This window comes from Apodemus sylvaticus, chromosome 7 (genome assembly GCF_947179515.1).
Source record: "Apodemus sylvaticus chromosome 7, mApoSyl1.1, whole genome shotgun sequence".
NCBI lineage: Eukaryota > Metazoa > Chordata > Mammalia > Rodentia > Muridae > Apodemus > Apodemus sylvaticus.
The window spans coordinates 34,822,095-34,835,555 of NC_067478.1; the positions used below are offsets into that span (position 1 = coordinate 34,822,095).

Genomic DNA, 13,461 nt, shown 5'->3' on the forward strand with positions numbered 1-13,461 from the left:
TACAGAAACAAATATTAGTAATTTATTCATTAAAGTAGAAACAAAGTATCTGCAACTCTGGAAAGTCATGTTACATCCCCTGTAAATGGAAATGCCAAGTGCTGGTAACCATTCTCATGGGAGCCAGGGTTCTCTCTGGTCAGTAGTGTTGCTTGAAGAGAAAGAGCATTTCCCAGATCTGCCCTGTCATCTGCAGAAAAGTCAGCCAGCCAGATTTGGGTTCAAACTTCTTTATGAAGCCATCTTCCTATGAGAACAAATTGAACATTTAAAAATTGGTGGGCTAGTCTCTCTGCCCCCCACTACCTGTAGTCATTACATTCTCAGCATTGTTCTCTACTCCAAGGCTAAACTCCTTTAGAAATCTTTAAAAAACACTGTCCAATAGAAATAAAGTTTCAGCTACATATGCTAATTTTACTTCTTTTGTTTTGTAGCCACATATTAAGAAGTATCTTAGATCTTAGTCAATCTTTTGCTGTAAAGAGACATCATGACCAAGGCAGGTCTTATGAAAGAAAACATTTAATTGGGGGCTTGCTTTTGGTCTCAGAGGTTAGTCCATTACCATCATGGCATGACGCATGGTGGCAGGCTGCTAAGAGCTATATCCATAGGGAGAGAGAGAGAGAGAGAGAGAGAGAGAGAGAGAGACAGACAGACAGACAGACAGACTTTGGAGTTGCCCTGGGCTTTTGAAACCTCAAAGCCTACCCCTTACTGATACACTTCTTCCAACAAGGCCACACCTCCTAATCCTTCTAATCCTTTTGAATACTGCCACTCTCTGATGTCCAAGCATTCAAATATGAGCCCATGGGAACCATTCTTATTCAAACCACCAGAAGTGAAAAAGAAAAAAAAGTAATAATAATTTGAAAACATATGTAATTCAATGTATATTGAGTATTTGAATATTCTTTCAGTGTGTAGACAGTATTAAATCATGTTTAAGATGTTATATTCTGGTTGGCCTATCAGATATTCAAAATCCAAAGAGCAATACTTTCCTCTTCACTCAAAGTAGCTTTGTTGCTGATGCTCATTGGCTATAAGCTCTAAGGAAAGGAGTTTTCTCTTTTTCTTCTCTTTATCTTTCAATTGCTTAACACTAAAAATATATTTATATTTATATACTGTATTTCCTTGAGAATTATAAGGACTCATAGTAAATCTAAACTAAACCAGTATACTTGAGCCTAAGAAAATGTTGACTATTTCCACTATTCCTTTTGAGACTAGCCTTTTTTTTCTTTTAACTAGGAAAACACAGGCTGGTAAAAATGATTCAAGCCTTGGAATACACACACACACACACACACACACACACCTATAAATTGTAGCACACTGTTTAACTATTAGGATTCTGTCTAAGCTCCACCCCACAGATACTTGGTAACAGCCAGGTAGGCCTGGCCCACTCTCAGAGGGGCTGCTTGCCCCTCCTCCCTTTCTTACTCTCTTACTCTTGCTCTCTTACTCTCGCCTCTTGTCCTCTTGCCCTCTTGCTCCCCATTCCCTGTCCCCCTCTCTCCGTGCAGCCATGGCTGGCCTCTACTTCTCAACACTCTCCTTCTTTCTCCCTTTCTCTGCCTCTACTACTCTCTTAGCTCCCCTCCCTATGCTCAAAATAAACTCTATTCCATGCTATACTGTCCTGTAGTTGGTCCCTCAGGGGGAGGGGATGCCTTGGCATGGTCCTGCTAAGGTACCCCCTTCCACCATACCTTACCTCACTCCCATAAACATATATTAACACTTTATCTTTTTATAATCACAACAGTAACAACATTTTTACAACTTAAAATCTATAATTCTATGTTGATTGGAAATTACTTCCACCTATGCTAATTCCTATTTTATCTAATGAGTACACTGAGGCTCGGAGGTGGGGGGAAGTTACCTAAGAAGTCATTGTGTAGTAGCATTCTGTGGTTTGGTACTCGTGAGAGAGAGATGGGAGATTACTGTAAGCAAGTCTTGACCACAGAGTGAGTTCCAAGCTAGCTTGGGATACAAAGCAAGAAATTAATAAAATGCCACAAATTAATAAAAGAAAACATAATTCTTTGCCTGGACAGAGTCTGGGATGCAAACATTACACTTGTTTTCATTGCCTATATTTCAAAACAAACAGAAGACTACAAACACTTGTTTATTTTTTTGGTTTTGAGACAGGATCATATGTAGCCCTGGCCAGCCTAGAACTCACCAAGTAGCAAGAAATGGCTTTCACCTTTTGAATCTTCTGTCTCTATCTCCTAGCCCTGGGATTACAGCCATGTCTCATCATGCTGGGTTCAGGCAGTGCTGGGTTCAGGCAGTGCTGGGGATAGACTCCAAGATCTTGTGCATGGTAAGCAAGTGTACTACCAACTGAAGTATACCCCTATACTGTGCTTGCAAATTCTCTGCATCACCACCCCTGATATTTTTAATGTTTATCTAGCAAACATTTGCTCTGCATCTTGTAAGTTCCAAGATTAAATGTCTCCCAAATGTCTGTACTGTAATGGGACTAATACAGAAACAGTAAATCATGTGCAACTCCTTGAGAGTCAGAGGTTCTTTGCCCATCTTGAAATTAATAGTTGTGAAACCATCAGCAAACCAGGGGAATCATCACCAGTCAGGGGAATTTCCCATGTGAATAATTGACCAAGAAAGTGTCTTCGTGCTGTGTGCAGGCTCAGCTGTGACACATGTGATGTCATGTCCCAACAGAAAGAAGACATTGCTCATTTTCTTGTTCCTCTCCTAACCTTATACTCTCATGTATTTCCCACAGTCTCAGGTATTTAGACATTTCTTGTTCCCCTTCCAGGAATATTCATAATCTTATAGCTGACAGGTAAAGTGGTAGCCTCTAAAATGATCTTTTATTAACAGGAGAGCTAAACATTGGGCAGTTAACATGCTAACTTGTTAAATATGTTCAAATTCTAAGGTACAGGAAAAGAAAAAGCAAAGATAAAAATAAATAGTTGAAATGGATAGATAGATAGATGATAGGTAATTAAAAACTGCAAGCCAGGAAAAGTAGATTTATCAGGAAACAGTTTATTCATTCAAATGTAAGAAAAAATAATTGGGCCTTAATAGTTGAAAGAGAATTTCACTGAAGCTTAAATCACTAAGTATATGAGGAAACATTTTAAATGAACAGCAAATAAGGAATTTTACATTTCAATACATGGATGTAAAAATATTTTTCAAATTGGTTCTTCTAAAATTATTTTCTTTAGTGATGCTATCATATAAAAATAAATATACAAATAAGCATTCATTATCACATTAGTAAGGTAATAATAAGCAAGAAATGCCCAGGTCTGATTATTTCTTGGAATAGTGATAATTTGTTAAATTGGGTTACTTTGGATTTGAGAAAACATAAAGCATAAAATAATACACCAAACTGCCATGGTTTGACTACTTTCTAAAACTCATGTTGAGTCTTAATTGCTATTTTGATAATATTGAGTTGGAATCTTTAAGAGATGCTTTGGTCATGGGAACATCCCCTCCATAGCCAGATCAAGACTGTTATTGAAAGAGTGATTTTGTTATGAAAGGTGTAGTCAGCCCTCTATTTATCCTTCCTCCCCCATTCCTTCCTTCCTTCCCTTCCTACCTTACTTTCTGGGTCCTTCTCCCATATTTCAGCAAGAAGACTCTTATCAGATACAGCCCATCAATGCTGGTGCCCTTGGGTTCCTAAACAGACTTCCTAAACAACTTCTTTTTTTTCTTATAATTTGCTGTGTGAGATATTATAGCCTTACACAGCAGACTGACACATAGTGTACCAATAATCCAAAAAAATTAAAACCTCTGAATTTTTGAAAAATATAAGCCGATATACAGTCACCTCTCTAGAGATAATTCATTCAAGAGCTGGTTTTGGTGGTCTGCAGCTATAGTTCACTGGTGGAGCACGTGCTTAGCATTCACAGGTCCTGACTATACCTTAAAAATACCTTTACTGAGATGAATGGTTAATCAGTCATTTGTACACCTCTATATTTTCACTCTGTCCATTCACTTTGTCACCAAACTAACAACACCATTATTTAAAGCAAGAAGAAAGAAAATAGGAGGGGAGGAAGGGAAGGAAAAGAGAATAGGACCTTTTAGCTTAACTCTTGCAAATCTTACTATTCTGCTTGCTTGCAAGGGACCAATTTGGTGTATCCTACTTGTAAAAGAGATTTCTGTTTTATGTTTAAAGTAGTTTTAAACTTCTTGGAACTTTCCATGTGGCCCCCAAACTTACATAAACCTAATTACATATTCACAACCTACTTTTATGAGAAGGTATTCTTGTTCTTTAAGTACAGATACTATTATCTTCATTTTATTATGTTTATACTATATTATTGCTTTATGCTATATTATGTTATACACATTACATAGGAAATCTGAATCTTGGAGTACTTCCTAGGTAATTTACCTTAGGTTATGCCTCTAATAACTAGGAAAATTCAGAGTTCAAGCCTCACATTTCTATGTCAGTTCTGAGAACAGTAGCTATGTGCCAGGTACTTTTCTACACAATGGGGCCTATGCTAAGCATAAAGGATACAGTGTTGTATATAAAAGTATAGCCCCTCAACCCCTGTGGAGCTGATGACTAAGAACTCTTCCTTATTCCATAAGGCTAGACACAGAAAAGTGCTTCATTAAAGAGTATGGAAGTAGGAAACTCACTCGAATCAAACCAAAGCATGATTTCCAAAGAGTGAGACACTGAATTTCATCTTAAGGCATTCTTAGTTTTTGAGATAGGGTCTTGAAATTACCCTGTGTTTAAGCAATATTCCTCTAGCTTTTGCCTTTTAGTAGCTGAGACTACAGACACCAAGCTACTAAAATGTATTCCAGTGACTTTAGGAACTATCTTTTCCTCCCCAAAATTAATGACAGCAAAAAGAAAAAAATATATATATTAAATCTTCTGCCACACATTATGAGTTTAACCATGTACTTCAGACTGGTATAGGGTATTGGAGAAATTAATAGTAAATGGAAAAAATGAAGAAAAGCAGAGATGATAGGTTAAAACTAAAGGGAATATTTAAAAGAAGGAAAGAACAGAGGAAGGAAGAGAAGGAAGAAAGAGAAGGAATGGAAGAATGAGAAGGAGGGGAATGGAAGAAATGAGTGTATCCACCCTATTACTGGTGATTAAACTCATGTTTATCCCCTTAGTGCACCTGAGGTCCATGCTGACTAATTCCTAACTCAAGTGGAGCGTGCAACTTTTGGAGTCTAAATATACTCAGATTTGCTAAATTGGAGTTAGGCAGTAGTAGTATTAGTGTTAGTGTTAATGTTAGCAGTTATTAGTAATAGCAATAGTCTTAAAGTTGTACTGAGGGCTCATCTGTAGGAATTGCTCTGGCTCTTCTGTGTGTAAGTAACATATGTGATCCTTATACCAACACTAGTGGATAGGCTGCAATATGGCCCATTTTTACCAAGGAGGAAACAAAGTATAGAGAAGTTAGATACATTGTTCCAGTCACATGGATAGAGCCCTGAGCCCTGAGATGAAGCAATTGGAGTTAGTGTTCTTCCTATCTCTGCTGCGCTTCTGTACCACATCTGCCTCTGAAATTCTCATAGCGTTTCCAGGCAGAGTTCAAGTGTAATGAGACCATAGGTTTCATGTTTTTTGATCAGTTTGGAGGTTTTCCTTTCAGAAAAGGAAAAAGGAAAAAATTGCAAAAATACCCATTTCCCCATCCTACTGGGCCACCTGACCATTGGCATAGACATGTGGCTGTGTGATTTCTAGAAAAGGAACCATTCAAAGTAAACTAAATCATCAGAGCAGATTTGTCAGTGTCATTGTGAAAAAAAGAAAAGGTGCCAGTTTGCCATGCCTGTGTCTCCTGGCTCACTGTGTAGCACTGATTGCCATCAGCAGAATACGTGATTTCTGTTAGCTGGAATACAGTATTGAGATTGCTTTAAAATTATCTCAAACACTCTTCTATCATGTAGACAGCATAAACTCCCAGCTGTAAAAGAAAAGATCTGAGAACCTGCATAGGAGATTCGTGAATGGTGTGTGTGTGTGTGTGTGTGTGTGTGTGTGAGAGAGAGAGAGAGAGAGAGAGAGAGAGAGAGAGAGAGAGTGAGAGAGAGAGAGAGACAGAGACATAGACAGAGATGTTCTTTCATACCCCTATTAAGGTAGTTTCCATATACATATACATATCTATGCATACATTATATATATATATATATTAATATCTCCGTGACTCCCAGATAATGAATGCATTTCTAGTGACTCTAACAGACCATTCCAAACCCTTCATTCATTTGAATTTTAAGAATTCACACAATATGTTAGTATGGAGTTAGACTTTTGAATAACAGATATTCCGTGTCTTTCTCATGCTGGGCTACACAATGGGAACATAGTGTAAACCCATAGAGCTTGTGAGGTTCTTTGTCATAGGCTCATTTATGGCCTCTGGGCTAGAAGACACTTGTCTTCACTTAAGTCGTACACAGTGCAGCAGAAATTTTTCTGAGCCCCTCCCAAAGCCAACCAGAAGAAGCATAGTATCTGACATGTTGTAGCTAGACTCAAATCAGGCCAAGTTAGAAAGAAGAGTCGTCGAAAAGGAGGACTGACTTACAGTAAGACAGCACTAAGCAAGCAGACTTATAACAAAACAGAAATGGAACAGCCAGTACTTATAACAGTTGATTGCAAAGAACTCTTAAATACTTGTAATTAATGAACACATAAACAATTTTAGAAGATAAGAAACAAACTAAAAATAATCTGCCACCTGTAAAATTTTTCAGAATTCCTATAAGTTAATAAAGCCATTGAAAACTGGGCAAAAGATAAAAACAAGTAATTCTAAGAATTAGTCAATAAATATGAATATATGTTTAACATGAAGAGAAGCTTTACTAGTAACCAAGGGGAAATGAATTAACACAAACTAAGTGCATGTATGTAGTGTAACAAAATGGAGAAATGTGATAGATTACTAGGACTCACATTCATCTCCATGCACCAGGGGAATGCTGGGCACTCTTACCATGTTTAGCAGAAACACCATGGAAGAGAAAACTCCAGTAATTTCAAAGTGGATATACACCATGAGCAAATAACTCTACAAGCAAATATCCACCCTAGAAAACATGCCTACACTCAGGGAAAGGTCTAGAAGTAACTCAAATAAATATACTCCACTGGAAGAGACAGGCTCTTCAACAGCATGCACATACAACAAAACACAGTCAGAACTCTCTTAGTTTTTATTTATGGTGCTAGAGGTTGAATTAGAGATCTTGCTCACACAATACAGGGACTCCACAACTGATGTACTTCCTCAAGCCATACAATGTTCTTTAAAATGTTATTTTAAGTGCCCTGGGTTGACAAAAGCAGTTATAGCATACATCTATGTGTTATCTGAGTGGGGGAGATGAAAGAGTCCTTCATGTGCCCAGAGGTGGCTTTCTGCTGACTTACTATGTAGTTGAAGATGGCCTTGAAGTTTTGGTCCTCTTATCTTCCTTTTTATGTTCCAGAATGTGCACGTCCATGTATATCCCAGATACCAATTGTAAAGTATTTCCCAGAAAGACTAACCTAAGGGTACAATCCACTGATAGAACATATGCTCAGACCACATTAGGCTCTAGATTTGATCCCTAGGGACAAAGGGCTGTGAGGGAGTCTGGTTAGCCACAAATGATAGCGTGCTAAGAAAATGGAAAAAGTTGGTGTGTCAGTAATGAATGTACAAAACTGTACATATGGTTTACTATTACAACACAATAAAGTATGTATGACAATATTTAATACCAGCTCTTTCTGTACTAGTTCTCGATTGTCATAAAAAAAAACCCTAGCAAAGGCAGGCACTTGGGGATCTGTACTGCTGATATTGAAGATATGGTTAAAAAAAAAATAATGGTGCTGTTCTCAAGCCCAAATCTCACAGCTAGAATTAAAGCTGGAGACACAAATGTTCTCCAACTATAAAAAGGGGGAGCAGGCTAGAGAGATAGCTCAGAAGTTAAGAGCACTGACTATTATTCTTCTAGAGGTCCTAAGTTCAATTCTCAGCAACCACATGCTGGCTCACAATCATCTGTAATAGAATCTGGTACCCATTTCTGGTGTATCTGAAGACAGCTACAGTGTGCTCACATACATAAAATAAATGTATAAATCTTATTCTTAAAAGCCTTTTTTTAAAAACAAAAAACAAAATACATTTCTGTAGAGGCCACTGGAAATGACCCAGGGGATTTTTGTTTTGTTTAATCTTAATTTAGAACATCTAGAAATAAGGCATACAAACAGACCGAAGTCCTTTGATTGTTATTTTGTTGTTTGTTTTAATTGGTAAGGAAACTTTTTATTACTATTCTTCATTAGAGAAATATATAGAGAGAAAAAAGTCATCACACATACCCAGCCTCCATTCTGCCGTATCCATTCTCCTGTGTTATTCATTATGAATTCTGCCACAAAACTGGAAACTTGTTTGTAAGCATCTACATCCAGGGCCATCTGCTCTTGTGGAAGTTTTTTGAGGAGAACACCCCCAAAGGCAAATATAGTTACAATCCTTCCCCAGTTAATGATGCCATCTTCAAATTCTTTTTCCATCACTTGGTTGAATATTATTCTGGCAGTGTCTATGGATTCCACGTGAAAGTCATCCAAGAATGGCTTCAGCTTCTTTTCAACTTCCTTCTGAACAGAGAAAGCAACTCTTTGTAGCACTCTGGATGTTTTGCTTGGAACCGATTCAAAGGCAGGTGCCTGCAGGACATACTGAAGATAGTTCTCAGCCAGGGAGTGGATATACATGAACTCATAGGCAGTCATCTTCCCTGGCAGAGCTGACTGGAGCTGTCCACCTAGAGGCCGAGGAGGACTGCAAAGATAGGGCCTGTCAGGGGAGGAGCCCCAATCATATCTGGAGGTTGCTGGAATTTCTGTTTGCATCATGTCACAGTATCCTTCCTTCTCGTCACTTTTTGTGCGTGGGCTGTGTGTGAAAGCCAAAGTTCAAGCTGTGAAGGAGGAAAATGTTTCAGAGCAACACACCACTTCCTCTTCCTCTTATGATTCAGTTTAAAAGTCAAAAATGAGAGGATGTAGAGAAACTAGATCCCTGTAAATAGCTGGGAACTAGAGGCCCTTCAAAGTCACTCTGACAGTAGTACACTAGAGAAGAAAATATACTAGACTGAGAGGAGAAAAAGTTAGCTCCTTTCATCAATTTATAATTTCTGATAGAAAACAACCCAGCTTTAAATACAACAAAGAATTCATTTATTTTTTATTTGCATTTGCGTGAGTGTATGTATATCACCCACAGAAGCTAGAAGAGGGTGTTGGATCCCTGAGAACATGAGTTACAGACAACCTGGTGCAGGTGCTGGGGTAGAACCAGGATCCCTGAATCAGCAGCAAGTGTTCTTAATTCCTCCTGTGCCACTTCTCTAGTCCTTAAAATATCTTTGTATGTCACGTACATTGCCCATTATCTGGTTAGAAATCATGGGAGAAATTAGGAGTACTAACCTTAGACTCATAGAGCCTCATCTCAGTTGTAGACAAATCCTTCTTCCTGTTTATTGTGGCTTTGGCCTGAACTTGAAAAAGGAAGCCATCTAGACTGACCTTAGAGGCTCAGGGTGAAGCTAACGTCGTAGATGACCTAAATACTGCTCCTGTTAACTTGTTAACCGTGTCTCCTGAGATGTAGGTGCTTCATGATGCTCCTCTTCATTCTGTCATGACCGAATGATGATTTGGCTTCTCAGTTATCTTCTGTCCCAGTGAGTACTGAACTTCCAGAGTCCACCGTTTGAAGTTAAGAGAAAATATATCATTTTGTTGAGCCTTGATAAGCGACTCTGAGAGCTAAGTGGAGATTGTGAAATCAGTGGTTAAGGCAACATTGAAACTTTGAATTGGATCTTGAGTTTCCTCACCTAAGTATGTAGCAGTGAAAGCAGCTGCTGAATGCATGGAGATGAGGAGCTGTGTTTGCCTGACAGCTTCAAGCTCAAGCACCAGTGGTGGGGAAATAGAAGCAATTCACATCCTTAGAAATATAACTGTTTCTCCTTCTGTTTTCCTCCTTCCATACATGCAACGACTTTGATTCTTCGCATCAGCATCTTATGAGCAATGGCAAACACAGAAGAGAAATTGATTTACAACTTGTATTTACGAACATTATTATAAAATTGAGAAGGGAGAGAGAGAGGCTGCTTAGGAAATAGAAACCTGTGGTAGATGTGGAAACACACTAGAGTTATTGATTTAAAGTCAGATGACCTATCTTAAACCTACCACTAAGTGCACCAGAGGCCACAAGCCCTACCATCTGTTTCCATTCAGTGACAGCAAGGCAGGACTGTGAAGCTGCACTCCCATACAAGTCAATGTCCTCAGAAGGAAACTCATTATACAACTTTCAGCAACATGCAGTTATATTAACCTGCTTCCTGAGAGCCCTCCAAGTCCACTCCCATGCTCTTCTTTCTCCCTCACAAGGGTGTGTCCTGAGTTACTCTCTTGCAGCTTGCCAGTTTCTTCTGGCTCCCTCCCTCCCTCCTCTCACAGCACTTTCCTCAGCTTATCTCCTCACATCAACTTAACACAGAATTTTCTTTATGGAATATCCATACAGAACAGACAGCTCATGGTTCTAGAGCCACCACAGTTTTCTAATATTTTACTGTGCAAAAGTTCCTGTGACTATTTCTGTTAGCTCACAGATCTCAAGAGCAGAACTCCTTTCTGGCCTCTAATGGTATTTAGGCATCCTAAGAACCACCACAATGATAGGAGGATTGTTTCCCCCTCTCTCACAGTCCTATGATGCTCAGAATTTCTGAAAAAAATAATCAAGTAATGTGGCTTAAGAATTTCAATGGTCAGCCAGGCGGTGGTGGTGCACGCCTTTAATCCCAGAACTTGGGAGGCAGAGGCAGGCAGATTTCTGAGTTCGAGGCCATCCTGGTATACAAAGTGAGTTCCAGGACAGCCAGGGCTACACAGAGAAACCCTGTCTTGAAAAAACCAACCCCCCTCCAAAAAAAAAAAAGAATTTCAATGGTCTTCTGTGGTCGTGGTAACTTTTCCATATCTTCTTCTCACTCTACCTATTATTGCCTTAAGTCTGGACCCAACAAATAGCTGGTCTTTGTTGAATGGTTCAAATACACAAAAGTCAAAACTAGGTCCAAGTATATTTTGATTTTATATTTCTGAAATATTTCTCCAAAAAAGTAACTACCTTTAATTTAAAAAAAAATTGTGGCTTTACTTAATTTATTTTGGAGTTTCCAAATAATTATATTTTAAGGCTAAATGAAAGAGAAAAAGAAAAATCCCACACACAGAATACCATTTAAAAAGGAAGTTTATATATCACTAAAGTGCAAAAGGTCTAGGGCAGCATATTACCAGAGGGCAATGTGGATAAGCAGCAAGTAGCTGACCAAGAAAAATGTCAGAGAACATGGAAAATATCACCCAGTATGAATACTGTCTGTGGCCATGAATCTTCATTCCTGGTTAAGTTGATATGTAGAATTTTGTATAAAATAGAACCTAAATCAATACATTCTGAACAGGTCCATCCTAATATGTGGAAACTGAAAAACCATATTATTATATCATTCTATAATTTCACACTAAAGAACAATGTACTAGGACTGTATTTTGTACCAGATAGATAGATAGATAGATAGATAGATAGATAGATAGACCACCAATACCAACACCAACAAAAGAAATATCTTCCAGATTTCAGTTCAGAAAAAACTATATCATATTATACATAGTCCAAGGATTTGCTGAATGAAATAATTTGAAGAAGTCATTCTAGAATGTTCAAATATAAAAATACTTTCTGAACGACAAACTATGATGGTCTTAGACTGAGGCCAGGCAATAGTTCAGAAGCTCTGAGTTGTGTCCACTGTGAATTAAGTGTGGCAGACTGATTGGAGAGATAGAGATGATTGAGGAAGAATTGCCAATGTTTCCATATTTTAAAAATCCTTTTGCCTAGGGTCTGGAATTTGTCATAGCATGCTTGCCAGGGGTTAATCTCAACAACACAAATACAGAATGAAAACAACTGTGGCCTGACCAAGCCTTTCTTTGTGGATATTTTATCCAGAGACTTCTATTAAAGAAGCATGACAGTCTAACCAAGACTGAAGGAACTGCTTGTGACTGTCATGAGAACAAGAATAATTTGTGCTGTCTTAATAATGAATTAATGTTTTTGCCGTCGATGTTTTGTTAGTGTGTAAATCCTTGTGTATTTACGTTGCACTTGCAAAAGTACTCCTATGTTCAGTTTTCTATGCTTATAGTAAGTTACCCTCTCAATACTCAAGGTTTAAAATGGTAATTCTCTCTCTCTCTCTCTCTCTCTCTCTCTCTCTCTCTCTCTCTCTCTCTCTCTCTCTCTCTCTCTCTCTCTCCCTTATGTGTGTGTGTGTGTGTGTGTGTGTCTCATGTCCCTGACATTTGACATGATTCAATAGTTCTAACTACTAGGATTTGTTAATTAATTTGTTAATGTCTAGGATTTAACTGAAATGACTCTAAACAGTTTGGGCTCCTTTGTATTCTTAAGAAAAAGAAGCAATAGATGTAGAAAAGAAGAGAGCAGAAAGAACTCCAAGACTGAAGTCTAACCTGTATCCAGAGCAATGCAAGCTGCAGCACAACCTAAGTAACTTTCAAGAGAAACTATTGAGGTCAACTTCTCTTTTCCCCAAAGGAGGAACCCAAAATTTTGCTGGGCTTTCTGGGGGCTTCCTCGCAGATAGCATAGCATGCTGGGGGTTGGGGGGCAGTGTGCAGAGGGGGGCTCTCACCCTGCTTGGCTCTTTCACTCTTCTGATTTTAGCATAACTACTTCCCTATTCTGACGCCCTAACCAATGCAAATTGTCTCTTGAGAAGAATAATCTTTACTTATATAAAATGAGGACATGACCACTGAAGATACGGTTGAGAAGTTTTCAATTGTAGATTGGAGGGAGAGTACAACCAGAGGTATATGGAAGAGTCCAGAGCAGGGAGAGGAAGTAGTAAACTGAATAGGATTGGTAGACAGAACTGGACCATACAAGGAGGGGGATCAAGAGAAACAGAAGACAGAGCAAAGACAAGAGAGGACCAAGGATAGGGATCAAGAGCCAAGAGAGCAAAAAGAGGGTATGTAGATGCAATGGCAGGGTTATATAGGTGTGAGAAGCTGGGAAGAGAGAAGCCCATGAACTGGAAAAGTTGATGTAATATGTGGGGTGAGATGAGCTGAGAATCATGGGGTGAGCCAAGAAATCTGTCACAAATACTTGCAATGCTGAGAGAGGCTGGAGTCCAGAATGGCCTTTGGTAGGCTGAGAGTTACCATGGTTATCCATTTTTTCTTCA

The 13,461-nt window shown here is 38.6% G+C and overlaps 1 protein-coding gene across 1 annotated transcript; it reads right to left on the bottom strand.

The window, feature by feature from the left end:
- On the bottom strand, positions 1-9,054 carry Bcl2a1 (BCL2 related protein A1). Its single transcript, XM_052187669.1, has 2 exons — positions 8,453-9,054; positions 1-247 (listed from the first exon to the last, which is right to left on the bottom strand). The coding sequence occupies exons 1-2, from the start codon at positions 8,993-8,995 to the stop codon at positions 140-142; spliced, it is 651 nt and encodes a 216-aa protein (XP_052043629.1). The 5' UTR covers positions 8,996-9,054; the 3' UTR covers positions 1-139.
- Positions 9,055-13,461: the final 4,407 nt, after the last annotated feature.